The sequence below is a fragment of the Corvus brachyrhynchos genome, unplaced genomic scaffold (genome assembly GCF_000691975.1).
Source record: "Corvus brachyrhynchos isolate BGI_N302 unplaced genomic scaffold, ASM69197v1 scaffold302, whole genome shotgun sequence".
Classification (NCBI taxonomy): domain Eukaryota; kingdom Metazoa; phylum Chordata; class Aves; order Passeriformes; family Corvidae; genus Corvus; species Corvus brachyrhynchos.
Window position 1 is genome coordinate 1,116,329 of NW_008237244.1, and position 20,450 is coordinate 1,136,778.

General features: G+C 34.4%; 1 protein-coding gene across 20 annotated transcripts in view; it reads right to left on the reverse strand.

Annotated features, from left to right (window-relative positions):
• Nucleotides 1-20,450, reverse strand: part of RIMS2 (regulating synaptic membrane exocytosis 2) — a 393,792-nt gene that overhangs the window by 304,451 nt on the left and 68,891 nt on the right. For 5 of the 20 annotated variants that reach the window (XM_017730322.1, XM_017730315.1, XM_017730321.1 and 2 more), the window contains exon 1: nt 10,285-10,862. The exons of 14 other annotated variants lie outside the window; for them this stretch is intronic. In XM_017730322.1, coding sequence (XP_017585811.1) covers nt 10,285-10,406 — 122 coding nt within the window. In that variant the 5' untranslated portion in view covers nt 10,407-10,862. Of the gene's footprint in view, nt 1-10,284; nt 10,863-20,450 lie in introns of those variants that run through there. One more of the 20 variants, XM_008630666.2, reaches the window with a different exon arrangement.

Genomic DNA, 20,450 nt, shown 5'->3' on the forward strand with positions numbered 1-20,450 from the left:
AGTTCTCAATCTGATCTAAACTCTTGTTTCAATATCCACTTGCTCCCATCAAAGGTGAATATATGCAGCAGACTTTTTCTATATGCCACAAATGCAGTTCAGATATCACCCATATGTGATCAAAATTAAATACAACTAATGTATTTTTCATAACTTCCATGAAAAAAAGTGATTTTTGAGATACCATTTAGATACCAGTGATTATTCTGAAACTTTCCCAACTAAAAGTAAGTAGGAAATGGTTTTATTTCTATATTCAGCCATTAACTCCAAGATACAGACTTATTCGTAGTGGATTACATCAAAAGACCAAAATCAAGTAAAAATCCTTTTGCATCAGTTGCATGGAAGTAATAATGAAATCCACAAAAATGTAGATTTGCAGTTTTCTCACCAGTATACTGTCATGAGGCCACACAAAATTCCATGCAGAATTATTAACACATAAATAATTATTAATTAATAATTAAAAGTAAGTTTCTGTCTGTGCTTAACAGGAAAACAGGGCCTTTTTGTACACTACTGCAATCTTGTGAGCATAGTCCCTGAGTAGCTTGTATGGTTACCCAATTTTTTAGTGTCTCCACTTACATGACAATATTTATATTATTAATATGTGTGTCAAATATTACATGTAATATAATAAATTGTATATCATATTGCTATTATTAGGGACATGATTTAGTGGTAGACTTGGCAGTCCTGGGTTAACAGTTGCACTCGATTATCTTAAAGGTCTTTTCCAACCTAAAGAATTCTATGACTACAATTTTAACATGCTTACTATATATCCTCACACTGATAAGAATTTCTTTGTGAATACATTTGCTTTATTCATATATGAATAATATTCAATATTTGAATTGTACAGAAGTTCTGAATGACCTATCTGAAGAAAAAAACTCACTGTAGTGAGGACACATCAGCTGTGTAGCTGGCAGTATGTAAGGAAACAATCTAGTTAGTAATATGAAACAATTTGCAGCTGCTAAGACTAAGTGTGCAAGTGAAGGTCAGGGCACAAAATCCTTGTGTATCTCTAAGGTACTTAAGCTACTCTGTCACATGTTCTAATGTCTAATGATGTACCTAAATTCCAAAAAAAAAAAGAGAAAATTTAATTTGTACTTTCATTTTCCGTATGCTTACACACCCAGGATATAAGTCCTCTGCAAATATTTATAAATTAAAATTCATAGATGCACATGCGGTATTAAATAAGACATATCTCTGGGAACTCCAGCTGTGAAGTTCACATGATTTTCCTGGCACTACAAAGGAGATGTTGACAGTGGCAAGTGTAGGATTCAGACCTCTGTACCTGCCAGGTTCCTTGACTGAACAACACTATACTTGCTTCTCATGCTTTATTATAAAAAAAGAGATTTGAATTATGATTGCAAGTAGTCCTTATACATCCTGATTGTGCTGTGTCTTACAAACGAGCAACTTTAACATTAAAGATACATGTTAAGCACAAGCAAGCATTTGTGCACATAGATAATTTGAATTATTCTGGTTTTTATATTGTAATCTTTCCTGCATTTTAAAATCTTTTCTGTCCTCCCTGACACTTCTCAAAAACTTCCAAAGTATGACAGGCAGATGAAGCATGTCTTACTGGAAGAGTTCTTGCAAACAGGGCACTTAGAAGATTTTACTGTAGGTTATTTAAATAATGATCAAACTATGTTAGATTCACTGTGATACAGAAGAGCTAAAAAAATTGATTTTTCCCTAAAACACTCATTGTTCATGTAATTTTGTAGCAGAACAATGCCACCATTAGCAGGGAAAAAAAGAAGGTCCTTAAGTGAATGGAAGACTGACTACCCCTGGGGTCCTCAAATCCACACAAAATGCACTTGTTCTGATAGCAATCTGAAGACACAGGAGCAACAACCTAAAATATAATATTAGGAAAATCAAGAAATGTAAAGAGAAACATCGGTGTATAGAAGAGGAGAGGGCAAGAGGAGAGGAGAGATTTTAAACATCCTGTTTCAGGCAAAGATTTTAATGGTATTTTAATTAAGTTTGTATATCTATACTTGAAAACGTATTTTGTAGGATGAGAAATAATAAATCAATAATTGTAGTGTAAAGTCTTCCAGAAATTCTGAGGTTCCATCTTTTAGTAACGTTTTATTTGTCATCTCCTTCAGTCACTTTAAAAATACTTTGAACAACTTATATAGAGGAAAAAAATATAAAAACTTGCAAGAAATATTCTTATTTCATTATTCTACTATTTATTTAATATTTAAATGTGTTGTTATTCATGACAAATATATGTACATAACATATGCCAAAAGGTCTTATATTTGGTGCACAGTAGTTAAACCACACACTAAACTTTTTCATTTAGAGCATTTCCCTGTGACTATATGTCCCATTTTATAGGTTAATTATAAAAACTATCTTAAAGCAATTATAATTGCATTACTTGCTTGTCAACTTAGTTTTGTATACCGTTAACAATTAAAGGTTATTGTTCCTATTATGATATATGTGACTATAACTTTCTAAGAGACAAGGGCTTAAAACTTATTTATTCAAAATATTGATGAAGTTTCATGACAAAAAATTGCCTTGAATACCAGAAGATGGGAATTTGAAAATACGTCTTAATCAGAAAGATGACTCAAATATTGCAGCAAGGATAAACTGTATTAATCAAGACATATTTCATTCTTATAAATAAAGACACCATACAAATTCACTTTGACTTACAATATATCCAACTCAATTCTTATTATGAAACAAATAAAATTAATGTTTCAGCATTTCAATCTGTAATCCCTTTCAAACTTTGGCAACTTCGCGACAAATTTCTCCAATGGACAACATTTTTATTTCATTTCTCTATCCCATAATTTTTCCTTGTTGGGTTCAGAACAAGAAAGCAGAATCCAAAAGCAGCGTTCAGAAGGCTGACTTTGCCTCCCTATTGCAAAGCACATGCTGAAGTGAAGCCAAGGACTTGAAATACCCCCAGCTTCTGCTTCAAACCTTTTACCTCAAGGTAAAGTTAAAATCATGCTGTTACCTCCAAAACTAATCTCAGATTTCACAATTTTTCAGTTTTATATTCATTTATTCCTTTCTCAGAACCCTACAAATCATTTGAGGCTCAGATACCAATCTTTCTTGAACCATTTTGAAACACAGTGTTTTCTATGAGTAAACTTTCATTCTGCTTTATAGTGCAAAATCAAGAGTATATTCCTGAGAAATCTAAAGGGATGATGGGTCCATAGTTAGCAACTGGTAGGACAGTCCCATCACACCTGAAAGGAAAGGAGCAATATGCAATATTGCAATATGCAATACTCCTCCCTTCCATTCTCCCCAGCTTAGCCAGACCTACACAGCCAAACATTCCAAAGTTATTTGTGCTATTTTGTCCATCTGTAAGATGTGATATTAGAGGTTTTAAAAAGTTTGTTTTTCCTTTTAATTCTTTTTCTGCCTGTAATCATACTATACCCAAAAGAAAAAAGAGAAAAATATAATGAAGTGTCCGGAGCAACACCAACAGAAGTGGTCTTCATTCCACTACTTCAGTAAATAAATAACTGTGGCAGGAACAGCAGCAAAACTTCTCAGTCAAGGAACAAAGCAAAGACTTTTTTTTTTTCTGATAAGGAAAGTTTTGCTCTTCAAAGCCCCATGTTTCTACAATGCAGTATAGTTACTGCTCCTGGCCCTGCTCAGCACCATCCCCAAGAGTCACACCATGTGCCCAAGAACATTGTCCAAAGGCTTCTTGAACTCTTTCAGGCTTGATGCTTTGATCACTTCCCTGGGAAGCCTGTTACAGTGCCCAGCCACCCTCTGGGTGAAGAGCCTTTTTCTGATATCCAACTCAGAATATTCGGTGATTTTTTAACATACTTGGTAATGAGCAAAGAAGGACTGGTGAAGACTCTCACTAAGAGCTTTTGACCACACAGGTGGGAAAAATGAAATATTTATGAATATGAGTCTGACCAGCTACAGGAAACAGTCTGAGGTATTGACTTTGCCACACACTGATACAAAAAACTAACTCTCAGCTGAGGCAGGATGGTGCAGGTTTGCTTAGCACTCATACCAGTTTTATCAGAGTGGCAGCACCCTGAAGAAGAGTCAAATGGATACATGGGGCTAGTTATTGTTGCAGTCACCTCAGCTCAATCTGTCCTGAAATACACCTATTATCTACTCAAGGGTCAAGACTAGCAACCTTGATTTCTGGATGTTGGAACATGCAGTTTCCATAAAATACTGGGCTCTTGTCATTGAACAAATCTCTTAAATGTTTCAACTATACAATAACATAGTCATTTTTAATATCATGATCTCTGCCTTTTCTTATTCCAGAAAAAGAAGATAATACCCACATCTTATTGGGCTGTTCTGAGGAATGACAGGAATCATCTGAGTTATTCAAGAATAAAAGAGATTTTTTTACATGTTCTCTTCGAAAAGTTGTACTTGGTAACTCAATTATACCTTCAATTTCTGTTGCTCTCATCCAGGTGAGGAAAAAAAATCAAGTTTTAAGGCATATTTAATCATTTCTAAATTTAGGATTATTTAAATTTGTGAATTTAACATACTAGCTGAATTGAGAAAAATTATCCCCCTCTGATCCATCATCTTTTTTCTTCCTGGTGGAAGGTTAAAATCATATGCCAGCTAGGATTTTATTGCCATCATCAGATAACAGCAGTTGATGCACAGTGAGAATAGAGAGAAACCTGTTATGGCTGCAAATATCCACAGCTCTGTGAGATTCATGGAGGAAGCATATGTCCCCTTATTAAATCTGTAGCAATTGAGGTGGAAGTAACAGAAGGTATCTCTCTCCAGAGCTGGAAGAGATGGGAAGAAAAATGGTTCTGTAAGGAAATCTCTTACTTTTCTCTCTCTGAAAATATCTGTAACAGAATGTTACAGGGATCGTTTTTCCTAGAAATAGGGACTTAAAAACAAACCCAAAACCCAACAGCTGCCAAGATGGGATGGAATACAGAACTTCCTCTGAGAAAGAAATAGCTTTGGGGCAAGTTAGTATGTTCAGTTGCTTCCTCCAGAGGAAATAGACACATGAGAAGAAGACGCAAAAATTCATGCTACTTGTCCCACTTTGTCCCAAAGAAGGTAATCAAGGGCCAAAGGATAGATGGAGTTAGATACACTTATTTTCAGCTCAAAGAGGACGTAAGAGTGCTCTGTGAGGGATGTATGGCAAAGGTGCAGAAAAGACTAAATACAAAGCTGTATGAGTTTCTCTCTGCCTTTTATATACAATTTGCTGTCCCAGCTGCCAACCTTCCCTTTGTGTTTAGAGAAGTTCATATATATATAGATATATATGCACATAGGGGTTCACCTGAATATGGTTTATTTCTCTAATTTTAGGAAGAAAAAAGATAGAGGATTATTTTACATGAACAACCTTTCTACAGTAATATAGAGATCTAGGACTGGAATTAGCTTAGTTTTAGAATTCTGATTGAGTCTGAGGCAAGACACAGTTAAGAACAAGGGCAGGAAATAGCTTTGCTATGTCTTTAATTCATTAAGGAAAAAATACATGGTAGGAATACACATAAATTTATTTACCAACACTGTATATTTTTTATTTGAGAAAGCACATCAGCTACAGATTTGAGGAATATACTTAAAACAGGATTCTGTGAATCTAGTAGGGAGGTAAAAAGGAGCAGATGTGAAAATCCTAACAAACTACATTTTTAAAGTTAGCTATAGAAGAGCTAGTTTTGAAAAGGGAGGAGAGGCAGTTTCAGGTACAGTATTCAGCAGTATTGCATCACAGAATATGGACAATATACTGTCAGTTCTAATACCATTATGGTGATTTTATTCTTGGCTCTTAAACTAGCAATACTTGAAAATGCAACATTCTCTTAGAATATTAGCAAACCTCTTGCTTTGTTGAACCAATATAGTCAGGGAAAAAAAACCCTCAAATCTATTCTACAGAAATATTCTGACAAGTTTTTTTCCAAACAAGGAAGAAAAAATGATCTTTTTCCTTCAATGTCAAAGTAAAGATCACTAGCACCATAAAAACTAACAATTTTAGGTGCCAGTAATTCTTGACATCATTTGATGGCTTCATTATAAAATGGAGCTTTGGTAAATACCTAGTAGATATATTGAGGAAACAAAACAGAAAATTAAATAATGAAAAGAAATCATATGTTTCTGCTAAAATAATATTTTCAGTGTAAATGTCTAGTATTACCAACTAGCTAATTTATTTTGGCATTTTAGTAATCTTTTAAAAATTAGTGTATTTATGTAAAAGATGCTTACCAAGGGATTTCGAAAGTGAAAACTCTTAAGAGTCTTCAAAAATACTGAAGTTTAATTAATGAAAGAAAATACCATTTGTTTTTTAAACTAGATGCGTCTCATTTCAAAATGAAACAATTCCTAAGTCTCTATTGTACAGAGAATTTGGTGAAAAATCTTTGTACTGGTTTTGGGCTGAATATATTAGTTATCTTATGCCCCTGTGTGGCCAAGCTGACAGTAAACTCACTTTCACAGAACTGTAAAAAAATCCTAACAATATGTCATATGAGAAACCAAGTTTAGGTAAATCCCCACTTTCCATTTTCTGAGAAAAGCTTCTAATATAAACAGCAATAGCAAAATTGGACTGATAGTCCTCTGTACACTTTGTATCAATTTTAGTCACAAAAGATGCTTGCCATTATGCAGTGATGTGTTAATCTGAATATCGCCCAAAGCAATTGTGACTTCGCAAAGCACGCTGCTACAAATAGAGCATCCGACAGCACAGTATTTGTACACTAAACACTAAATGAAGAATGGCAATCTGAACATCCAGCTTATCTAATTAGTAAAGGCTTAAAATATATTTTAAAACTTTATTGCATTGTCTTTTGTCATTTGAATGAACAGTATGTCACTGAAAGTAATCAGACAAATTTTAGACTGCAAAACAAGCAAACCTCCTTTAGATGCTGTTGTAAAATTTGGATGTAGTGTAAGCACATCGTGTGTTTTCATAAAAGGTCTACTGATTTCTTTTCTGGACACATGAAGAATTTATTCCATAAACTAGCTATTTGCCAAATGCTCAAAATGCAAAACAATTCTTATGATTTCCCAACATGAAAACATTCTAATAATTTTTCAATAAAAAATAACTTACTACCCAGGAAATAGCACCAAAATCTCCAACACAAGTGAAACACAATTTTGAGGTAAAATGATAGCTCTTACTGCTTCAGCTGGCTGGAGTTGGTAATGTCAGACAGAGCTGTGTGGAACAGGAGGGAGGCCCAGCAAACCAGCTCTCTCTTTTACACTCACAGTAGCATCTTACAGGAAAGTGCTGCCCTGTAGCTGGCAAACAAGAACTCAGCTGCAATATTCCTCCGTTAGAAGCTCTGGGAGGGGATAACTAAGCCCATTTAAATGCTAAAATCAATCTGACTCACAAGGAGCTTAGTATCATTGGGGTCCTCTCACATCAGCTACTGCAAAGCCAAACTATGCAAATAAAAATCCAACTCATGTAAAGTTTTTATGGGAAATGATAAAAAACAGTTTAATGTGTGTTCCTGCCAATGTTTAGCATAGCATCAGAGAGCAAAGCCCAAGATACCTGTCCTTCCGTCAACAAAATCTCAGCATATCTAAACTTTCTGAAGAACAAGAACTCCAAGAATAGATATGAAAATTACGAGGAATGTGTATTCAATTACAGTTGTAAATGTGTATTCAATTACAGTATAGTACCTCATTTCCTATGACTTTCTGGTTTACATTTCATTATCTACACTACAATTTGTATGCATTAACCTGTTTTCTTCACATTATTACTTTGTGAAAGCAGCAGTTAATCACTCTGTGTGTGATGTCAGCCTTTATCTTTCTGGACTCTGACTTGTACTTTTTAGATGTAAAAACAGAAAAAAAAATCATTCAAAAGAGAAAGGATCATCAAAGGACAAAATATATAACTTTGAAGACTGAAGAGATAGACCACATTATACCTCATCAAAGCAGACTCTTTTACATGCTGGAGGTACACCACCAGTTCTGAAGCATTAACTCTTAACGCATGAACAATTAGTTTTTAGAAAGTGCATTACATTTATTGTGCAAAGCTTTAAGTCAAAAATCTACCTAAATTATATACTACATTGATTTACTTTTAAGAAATAGAACACTTTTTTTTTAATCAGTAAGACAATCAAAGGACTACTCTCTGAAATAAATGCCAGTGATATTTTTAATGACTTTAATGATTTAATAGATGACTTCTTCAAAGCCCTTTTATCAAGATCCAGTTTAAAATAGAAATACTTATTTGGATGAGGGAATCTTTTTACTCAATTACCTTAAAAACTTTCACCTAACTTTAGTGTCAGAAGACAGAGAAAGCACAAATTATTCTCTCACAATTACTGCTGCATATTGTTTAAAAATTGCACAATGTTTTCTTGAGGCCAAAAGCATTGATACCTAGAAAAACATGACATTGCTCCTTATAAATACAGAAATATTCTCATCCCAAGTACAACAGCCCATAATAGGTAGGAGGCTCAGTTTCCTAACAATCCTTTCTTGTTTGCCAGTTTTCTAGAATAAATATACTCCTAATCTCAGGCACAACAAATGAATAAAATGACTCTGTCTTTTGATTTGATACCATATGCAGCTTTTGCCAAAGTCTCACAAGCAAAAAAAACACCAAAAAGCACCATGCACGTGTATCTGTAAAAAAAAATTAGCAAAAAGCATGCACCTTGATCTACAAAAAGCATGTACTCTGATCTGCAAAAGCAGATCCAGGGAATCAGGACTGGGATGGTAGCTGATTAGAACAGTTGCTAAGGGCTTTGTTGGTTGCTGCAGGCCTGAAACTATGCACTTGGAAATATGCACAGTTTTACAATCACAGCTGATAATACATAAATTATTGCTCCATTTTGTAGAGCTTCAAATATTTCACAGTATACCAAAGGGACATAAGAAAAATTTCATTGAATACAGATTTAATATATACCTAAAAATACCTTAATTCATAACAGTGATTATGATTGCTAAAACTAGCTACATAATTTTGCATTACTAATTAGAAATTCATAACCAAGATAACAAAACTTGAGAACAGTAACATTAAATAAATATTAAAATATTTTGAAAGGAAATATCAGCAGTAAGGGAGAGAATCCTTACAACGAAATTCTGGGAAATAAAATTCTAAGAAATTTCTGAACTATTAAGTGCAAATATCCCTGTATTTAAGAAATAATATCCCATTTTTAAAAGATTTCTCCCACAGAGACAGAGAAGATTAAAATGCTGGATATAGTCTCTGCCTATTACTTCCACCCTTTTTCCAGAATGTTTCCATCAGTGCACTACCTTTATAAAAAACTACAGGATTGTTTTTCTTCCTGACCTGTGCTCCCACTCTCTTAGATAAAATTAATAATATTTTTTTTGGTTAATATTTAATAGCAGTATGAAAAAGTTCTAAACAACGGTGCTATAATATGTTTACTGAATAATGACACAAAAATGAGGCATAATTAATTCATTTTACCCCTCCAAAAATCCTAAGAAACCAATTCAATAACTGTCTCACACCAATAAACAACAACTTCACCCTATCATTTCTAATTCCCACAAAATAACACTATTCACAAAAGGATACCCTACAGAGCTGACTGACCTGCTGCAAAGCATCCACTAATCAGCTATAATTTGGCCAGTTTAAAAGATTATTGAAAAGCATCACACACAGGATCTAAATCTTCTAAAAATAAGGAACTGCTTTCTATTTTGCAAAAGGTATGCATGACTACTAATTTGCATCTTCCAATAAATTATGTATGGTTAAACAGACACATCTCTGAGCATTTAATCTTTTCACTGCCATATCCACACAGAAATCATTTTCTCTGACAAATTTGTTTATGAATATTTAATATACTTTAAGGATTACAGCTAATAATGCTAGCTTCTAATGGCAGCTAATGTACTTGAAAGATACATAACCATCTTAAATATTTTATTCTATCTTTGCTGGCTTCATTTCTGCAGATTGAGTTCTCATGTAAACCCTTACATAAAACATAAAAACACTAACAGACTCACTGCTACCCTAAAAATATTAGTATCTAGGAGTGCAATTATAAAATACCCCACTGAAAAGCATGCAGATAGATTGCCATCAGCATAAAAATAGAAATGATAAAGCAAAAACGTTTCATTTCTACTTACCCAGTGTTGTTCAACGTTTGTCCAAAAAGATCATTTTGTAAAATATTTGGAGGGGATGAGAAAACCCCATGAAAATGAGATAAAACAGAATTGCAGACCTGGCGCAGTGTTTCAAATTGCATTTTCTCTCTTTCTTTCCCTTCTATTTTTCTTCACCACCTGTCTTAAAAGTCATCTATTTTGTACACACCATCAAATACAAATATGCCAATCAAGTTCCATATTTCTCCTGATCTCTGTAAAAACTGTGCCTAAATGAGCAGGGGCTGATAGTTAATTGTACAGTCATTATTCTTCTAATTCAGTCGTAGAAGATTTAGTACCCGAGCGGCTTTCTCCTGACTGTAGCAAGAATTCTAAACAGCAGTAAGCTTTTTGGGCATTCCCAGCTGAAGTGTGAAGCTGAGCTGCTTTCATGTACTCTACTCATATTTCTCTAAGCCTATTAAAAACACGCAGTGAATAGATGCTGTCGTCAGGAGTTTCAGCACATCTGGCTGCCAGCAATAAAATCTCAGAAGTAAAAAAAAGGAGGACGAGGCATCCTCACACTGTTACTACTGTCTAAGAGAAGGAGGATTTCTGCATCTTCCCCTCCTCCTTCCCTCCCCTGTGAAAATGACTAATATCCGTGACCATGTATGTAGAATTCTTAATTTTTTTTTAATGTAAAGGCAGCTCTAAAGGGCAGAAAGACCACTCTAAAAATATTCTTCACAATAAAAACATGTAGCACTGAGACTGTAACAATAGATCTTTTGTCTCATATCTGAAAAGCTATACTGTATCTGAGATAACAGGTTTTTCAGTGCAAACATTTAAATGTAGTATCGATTCATGTATACTGAAGCAAACAGTATACATTCTATACATAGCCACTCTGTCAGGGACTGTAAATACAGCATCAAGGCAATGATGTACCATGCAAACTTGAACAATTGCTAAAAGGAGTGGCTGCATTACACATAAGCACTGCGTTTTAAAACGAGACATCTTCAGTATCTTTTAAAAGTTTATTGCACTGAATCAGCCATGATAGAGCCGAGAAAAATCAGTCACTTCTTAGGGTGCTCCAAACCTGTCTACTTCCAGGAAAACCCACTATTTTAGGAGCCTGTGTACTGGTACACATAAGTATGGGATATCAAAGAGCAAGAAGCAGAATCTGTCGTCTAACAGAACAGAGTGAGATTTTGCAACATAATGTGCACTGTGAATACCATGAAATGTACAGAAAATAAGTATCCCTGACTAAAAGCCTTTTTTTCCGCTTTTCTTTCAATGCTTGTGCCAGAGGATGATATTACATAATGGTACAGAAAATATTTTATCACTGTCAAATTGAAAAATAACAATTAAAAGTCTTTTCTTTACGATATCTGATTTTCTATCCACAGCTTTTAACATCTTAGCACTAATTACAAAATCTCCAAATAAACCAACATAAAATGAGGTCCATTACTAAAGCTCTTCCACTGAAAACAATTTGAATCTTAGATGATGCGGGAATAAACATCTTTCCAGCTAATTCAAGTGTGTTGATGTGCTCAGAAGGAAGAAGCCATCCAGGCTTCTTTGGCCAGAAGGATGGCAGCTACAACACAGATTTTAAAAGAAAAAAGAAATAGGAACAAATTCATCTCCTGCCCGCCCCCCCAAAAGATATAGAAGACTCCCCACTACCGCCCATGTTAATTTAAAATATCTGCTAATAAAGCTGTTTGCAAAACCCATGTGAAACCCTAAAAATACTACCCAAAATAGTTTTTAATACCGATTTTTCTGTCCATAGCATACTGTGCATTTGTGTTAAAACAGGCTCTATGTCTGTCAAAGCTGGTAAATTTTGAGATCCTGAAGTAGGAACTGATGGATATTCATGGCTATCTTGCTGTAATAAAATGAAAAAGTAATACTTGTAAACCAGCTCACCTGTATTACAGAGAATTTGTGTTTAGAATGTAAGAAAATTTGCCTTTACATTCATTCCATCAAAAAAATCCCAAATTTTCTTATCTGCTCCAAGAAACAAAATCATCTTGTCACAAAAGATTCAAGTAATTCCAATCAGTATAATATGCACCACGTAACAGTTCACAGACAATGTTGTCCATGGAGTAGGTACAAGACCAGTATTTTATCATATATTTCAAGTATATTACCATTTTTTTGTGTGCCTTATGAGTGGTCATCACAATCAAAATACTCCTGTAGTTGCAACCAAGTTCTGAACATTTGACATTCATCTTTCTATGTCTTCATTCTCAGATATTTAAAATGGAAATTATGGTATACATTCTTTTTTTTTCTTTTTCCTATATTTTTTTTAAGCTTGTTCTAAAACTACTCACAAAACACACATATTTGAAACTTTTAATTTTTTGATTTAATTTTGGGTAAGGAATAAAGAGTACTCTGCAGATACTCATGCATGTAAAATGTTTCATAGGGCAAAAATAAAAGTAAAAGAATACTTTTAAAGGCAAATACTTCATAGATGCTGCTAGAAGAATATTCAGCCATAATGAAATGGGGTTTGTGCAAATACATATTTTTTCAGACATCTGGAATTTTCATCAAAATTGAATTTACTGTTGATTTAAAATGCTATTTTTTATTTCAAAGAATGAAAATGAATAGTACAGAATAAAACAGAATTGCCTTTCTTTCCTGACCCTTCTAACGAACTCCAAGAGACCCTTTTGCCAATAAACTGCTTCCTGTATTTATTAGGTTGCCTACAGTATTGTATTGACCCTATAATGTGGACTTCCTACTAACATCTCTTTTTAGGTAAATTCCAAAATTTCATCATTCATCTGAGAAGAATCAATGAAGTAAGGAGACCTAACAAGAAAAAGCTGAAGGGAATGGAATAAATGAGCATGAGCATGAGCAGAGTAGGCTCTGCCCACTGCATTCCTTTGAGAATCAGAATGCAACTGACAATCAAAAGTCAGTAGAACCACACATAAAATTTATCTTCTGTACATTGATACTGTTTGAGAACAAAATAGTACAGGTACTAGTTACCTTAGGTCAATGCTGTTATGGATCTTCAAATGCATCACTGTTTCTTGTACTAAAAAATTCCTGTTGTGAAGGGCAGTGATTTAGTATAATTTCTAAGATTCAGGAAATTATACTCTCAGCATTCCCAAATTAAAAGCTTCACATAAGAATGTGGGAAAAGATAGTGATTAGTTTTCTACCTATTTGATATTTAACTTGAGATCTCCTTTTCTGTCTTTCAAGGCTCTCACTCTACACTCTCCAATACCTGTATTAGAAGAAAAAGAGGTCCTACATGCACAGGCTTCTTTTTTTTAGAACACCCCTAATTGTGTACTTAATAAGCACCAGGTAAGCCAAGCTCTGCTCAAGCACTTGTGTTTCTAGCATTTCCTATCCTTTGAGGGCTTCACTTTGACAGTGATCTTTATTATGGTATTTGGTGTATTTATACTTGAAAAAATATATATGTACATGCTCTTGCTATGTATGGTTTAATAATAGTAAATTTCATTTACAGACCAATTTCATAGAGGATTTCATAGAAATGAAGACCAAGTACTTCAAAGATATTGCAGAGAAAGAGCAAAATGAGTACCAGATAGTCTGAACAACTACCTGACATGGTTGGCAGCCTATTTCAAAATGAAAAGACAAGCCTGAGAAAGCATCATTGGATCCATTAAGCCAAGCTACATTGAGGTCCATACACATACCTCTCTCTGTAGCCAAACCGAATCTTAATAAGCACCCAGCAGCTACAAGTTTTTAAGAAGAAAAATTATTCTAGAAAGCTCCCAAATATGGGCATTTTTCAATTTATATAAAATGTTTCTATTTCAAACATAAGATTAAACTTCCTTGAATTGATTCTAGATTTCAGAAACATGAATCTGTTATACAAAAAAGTTGACAATATGTACAAATGTTTGTTATCTCAAACATTACTTACATGCATCGCTTCTTATTATAGGCATATAAAAAAGATTTCACAGGACATTGTATTTTAATCAAGGTGAAGTCATACAACCCTATTAGAGCTATACATTACAGCTTATAAGGCAAAGATTTTTCTGTGATAAAACACACTATCAAGAACAATTTTGGATTCAATTCCATTCTAATCTACTGGATAGTATGTAAGTAAGGATGGAAAAGCAGACGAAAATGGTAGAGCTGAGTCACTAGGAGTTTGGGGATAAAAGTGGGATTTTTTAAATGTACAGAAAGTCTAATGTCTACTGTTTTTTCCATCTAGATACTACAAAAAGTTTTGTAATTAATAGCACATAAATACCTGTATTACACCACCACTGCTCTCCAATACGCCCTTATCAAAGCACTTCATTAAATACTCATTATTAGAAATTTTTGACTGACATTCATTATGAAAAGAAAAAACTTCTGAACAAATTCTTTTCAAACAGATAAGTTAACAATAGTGGCCTTGGACATTATATAGTGTTGTATTATTACTGTTGATCAGACTACTCCTTTTGGGTCAGCAAACTGATGCTCCAAGGTGGGACATGATTTTAAGGAATATTGGAAATTCCATTCAAGGATGGACATTTCACTTTCACTACTGCAAGCAGACTTTCTTTTGGGATAAAGCACATACTCATTTGTATTTCATCACATCAATGTTCAAAGGTTCAGTTTCACAAGAGAAGTTCAGCATCTAATGCAAAATCTACAACTGTAAATTTGAACACATACAACAGGAACCAGAGAAGTCAGTATTCTGAATACTTACTATAGGAAATAATAAAGAAAGGGATACTGAGAAAGCCTCAAACTCAAAAGGATAAAAGTACCTAAATCCAGGCTACAGGGAAGCATCGGTCTCTGTCCAAGAATTGTAAAAATGAATCCTCTCGTTGTGCTGGCACCTGAGCAGTCATTCAAAATGCACCATTCTTCTTATTACAGGTAGCTGGGCAGTTAGAACAACATTAGGAAGCATGGAAAACTGAGTCCCAGGTTTCTCTACTGGCTTCCTAAAATATATCCACAAAGCTTTTATCAACACCCCTCTGGTTATTCCTAAGGGAATCTGTCTTTGCTGTTGACGCTGTTCTCTCTCACGTAAAATAATTAAATATTGAAAGAACTATTTAATTCACTGAGTTAAACATTAATCAAGAATGGAAAAGTGATACTGATTTTAATCCTTGGTAGTCAGGTCACAGATCTACAATGGAAGATACTGAAATTCCAGCTAAGAGACCAACCCTTGTTACAGAAAATATCCACAACCAGAGTATAGTTATATAAAAGAAAGTAAATGCATCTTCATCTTACACCATAAAATACTGGGTTTTTCTTTCTTGTGTTTTATTCCCAGTATCTTCACATTTCTTTGTTTCTTTAATTTTTGAGGCATTCCATCTATATTCATTTAATTCTTTTCAGTGTCCTTCTTCATATTTGTCCCATATAGCCATTTAAAAGTAATCTATACTCTCCCTTTAGTATAAGTTACACTGTTTAAGCCAATATATGAGACTTAGAAGCCTGGACAGTCCATTCATCCCTTTTTCCCTCCATATTACCATCTATCATTATAACTAATATGCTTGAGGAGACAGGTTAATTTCATAGGGCATAAGTGTTTATATAGTTAAATTCCAACAATCTCTGTGAAAATTTGTATCATCACAGGAGGAGAAAGACCCCAGTCAGTGTGCATAGAGGAAGAGTGCGTAGAACTGAGAGCCATCACTCATTGACTTTCACAGCAGAAAGACAGTCAAGAGTATGGTCAGCAAATAGCGACAACACTGCCATCTGAACATTGACAAAATTATGAAAAGTGATAGGAAAAGATGCTTAAGTTACTGAGGTCCTCCACCACATCACAGAAGAAATAGGATAGAAAAACATGAGATACCATTATAGGCTGTACTGATTCTGGAGATCATGGAACTGCCTTCCCAGGTGTATTTAACTCCCTCTTCTTCATTTTCCCTCAGACTTGCTGTCACTGACATCCCATGCACAAAGGACTCACAAAAGTTCATCTCCTGTTCCACCAGCAGTAATACCAAACAACAAAATAATAGTAATTTATCCTCAGAATAAGCTTCAAAAAACAGTTAATTATCACAAACCTTGTAAGCGTATTCTCTATTAAATATTTTAGAATATGAAGCTTAAGTGATGTGATTAAGGCTGCAGGTAAGAGTAATGTCACTGGTCCACACAAGATGTGTGGACCCCAAGCCCCTCTCATACTTGCTGCATAGGATACTAGAACTTTGCTGTTCCAAAGTCTGTTGAGCTACACTTCTTGTAGCATCAACTGTTTAAGTAGCCTAATTCCAGTGAAATCAGGGATAACACTGCATGCCAACAGTCTTTGGATTAAGGCCCAAAAGCGCAGTTCAACACTATGCCTCTAGCACGTTTCCAAATACTGGAACTGCTCTAGTGCCAGTGGAAGCAGTCTGTGCACTGTTCCTCAGTCACAAACTCACCCAGCAAGGGCAACAATACTCAAAAAGGTTAAGAGGATGCTCTGATTAATCTGCTTACATTGAGGATAAAATAAGTTGTCAGTTTACCTTTAGCACCTTTACAGGTATCTGGATATTCCCATCTCTGAAAATTCTCAGTTCTTATGTCTTCAATACACAGGGAAAGAAAGGTAAGCAACTGTTTACTTTCTAATAAAAGACAAAACTAACCCTGACATGTATAGATTCTCAAGGAAGTCAGGGAGTACAAAGTACATCAGCCCAAAAAGCCAAGTCTTGATGGGAAATTCCAAATTAGCTTCGGACTTCCTAAGCAGGAAAGTGCCAACTTTCCTTAATTAGTTGTGCTGAGTTCTGTGAGGATACAATGTAACTCATTTGCCTGTATCTCATCAGGGTCTAAGTAAAGGAAAGAAATTATCATGATCCACTGATCAGAATGGCTTTAAAACATTCTAAAAAGTGGCAAGCAAGTTAAACATGATATTTTGCCTGCATACTTACTAGTTAGGAAAGACTATATTCTACAAATAAAATACTTGGAAGCTGAGATTTTATATTTTTTTAATCACTTTCTGTTTAATGAAATTCTAAATCTATCACAGGAAAAAATAAAGACTTGTGAAAGTTAAATGCCAGATGACTTAAAATAAATACTTCTACTGATAAAATAATTCTACATTTTTTAAAACTCAGATAATACAAAGGTAGGTCTAACTTCTTTCCATACCCAGATACTAGGAAATGTGCCATATGTTCACTTGGGAAATCCTACTGTTAAGCCTGGTATGGACAAATACGAAAACTGGCACTGACCACACACAAATTGCGCATTTGAGTATGAGTAAGACAGAGGAAAAAAACAAACAAATTAGACAAGGGAAATAGGAAAATGATAATTTGAAAACCTTCTGCTATTTATTATGATAGACTATACCACAACAGTACTAATTCTTAAAATGAATCAGTAAGTATGCCTCACACCTGGGTATACCTCCCAGTATAATTATTTCTAAGATATCTTTAAGATTAATAACTTTGACTTAATGGTTAATTTCCTTAGCTCAATACAGATTATGGCTTCTCAAACCTCTCTGAGGAATTCTCTTTAATACATTAGCTGAAAGGCAATATGGGAAATTTTATTTAAATATGACAAGGCATAGAATAGTTGAAAATAATTACATAATATGTATCATTTTAATTTCCCTTATCTTTTTCCTTCTGAATATTACACAATATATACAGCTTGCCTGATCTGCAATAAAACTCCAGTGCCTTGTTCTACCTCACTGCCCACAGTTCTGGGCATTTCTAAGTATTCCTTGCTAAGGGAAGTCTATGCTTAAAAACGAAGATGTTACTGATTTTAGGCAGATTCAGAGGTTGTATTTAGATTGTTTGACCTTAATAACAAAGACAATCAGATTCATCCCACCTAAATGTAGATGGCTAAGGAGTGCAGTTTAGAAAGCTAGCCACCTTTTTCTTTCTGTATAGTTAATAGAAAGAAAGGGGAACATGTAGGGGGAAAAAAATCATGTGACCCAAAATTACATGAGCACCCAAAAATAGGTTTAAAGAAGTGTTCTTATGGTTGTCTAATTACTTTATTTATGAGGTAGGAATATAACTCTGTGGTTGCATTTCTATTGCTAGATCTGAGAACACTTTCCAATTCCTGTCTTAGCTGTGTTCTGACACCATACCTGAAAAAAATCCAGGTGTGTGCATTCTCTTTCTTTTTCCAACTCATGCGTTTTCTCCACATATAACACAGGTATTTTAGGGATCTTCATGGTTTCTAGCAAAACTCCTATTAATGGCAGACATCACATACAAAAAAGAAGCCTTCAAATCCAGGGATATGGGGTTTTTAAACCATTATCCTGACCTAAGACATAATTTATATAAAGAGCTACTGAGGCAGAAATTGCATTTGGCAAACAAGAGAAACCAACCCATTTGTCTAATAAATGTACAAATCAATTCTTCAACCTGCAAGAGCATGATTCTATTTTGTACTAAAATAATTCCTACATGCTACTAATTTTTTTTTTTTTTTCATTTCTGCAGGGCTGGTCAGCTTCCTACAGGAGAAATCCATCTCCAGAAAATAATTTTCTGGAAACTCTGGGTCAAATGATGATCCCATAATCAGTTCTCTGCTTTCCTCAGAGCTCTGATAGTTCACTGAAATGGCTAGTCATCCTAACCTTTTAGTATAAATACATACATTTGTCCATGTCCATACATGTAGTGTATAATATATAAAATTTCTAGAAGTATTAAAGGAGTACTACTAAGGTTGAAGAATCAGTCAGAAAAGGTCAAAGTGAGACTTCATTCCCCTGGCTAAAAGAATAGTTCCTTTACCCAACAGGAACATCAAGTTTTTTATACACTGATTGAAGAAGTAGAGAAGTACATGGATACAGAAGGCCCAATATTCAGTAGATGCTGCACCTTGCAGAACGTGTGGTTTAGAATAATATATTTCAACTAATTTTACCTTCAGCTGACTTAAAATTAATTGATATTTCCTTGCACCTCATTATAGTACATGAATCCTGCTTTATGCCTCATTTGCAGTTCAGGATGGTTCACCAATGAGATGTGTCTCACTAGACAAGAACTACTGGCCTAGAACAGAGATGTGATTGATTTTTGCAACAGTGCACTGAAAACTTCATCTGCTACAAAAGAGATTTTAGTTCCTCACTTTCATAAAAGCGGATCATTTTTCACCTTTCAAAAACACAAAATGTGATTTAAAATACTACTAACAAAGTATTATGCATGATTAATAACATAAAATACTAATAACAGAACCTGAAGATACACTCACTAACAGTTTCCAGATACCTGTCTTTCCTCTCCATTTCAAGATGAGGTATTCAAGGTGCAAGTTGATTTCTTCAGTGCTCACAGGCAGTTTGTACTTATATCCCTTATTCTCCAAGTTACAGAAATTTAAGCAGTCAGCAAAAAATAAATCCTGTGACAATCCAACGATGATTACCAACTACATAAATGCTCCCAGTGCAGAAATTATTCCAATATACATGTTCAGATAAAGAGACAATGTTTTCTTCATGAAAGACACAGTTACCACAGTTATGACATCCTTTGCACAAGCTCTTTTTTGGTGAGCAGGCTGATCATAAAGTTCCTTGTTATGTAAAGAAAGTAACAGTTACATTGATCCTGAAATCCATGGTGGTTATACATTGCAGAAATTGGCTCTCATTCACAATGAATTTGGGAGTTTAATTAATTTTAGAAATTACTTTTATTCACTTGGAAAATATCTTGAGATTTATTGCTGTATCTCTACTTTCAGATGACTGATTTGGTTCTTAAAGGTACAAACTTGTGTTGAGTGTCAATGTGTCCAGGTGATCTGTGATGGAAACAAAGACTAATATATGTGCAAACTAAAAGATAGATCATTGAACAAATGACAGTAAGATTAATATCAGTCTTTTCATTTAGTTTAACAGAAGCTATGACAACACATCTATGCACTAGATTGTTTATTAATTTTTGCTGTTCAGTATACTGATAAAAAATTTGAGCCTTCCATATCTTGGGGATGAGTTCAAAGAGACTAATTTATCTTCCTTTCCTGTCATTATGAGATTTATGGTCTCCTGGGTTGCTCCTATATTCAGC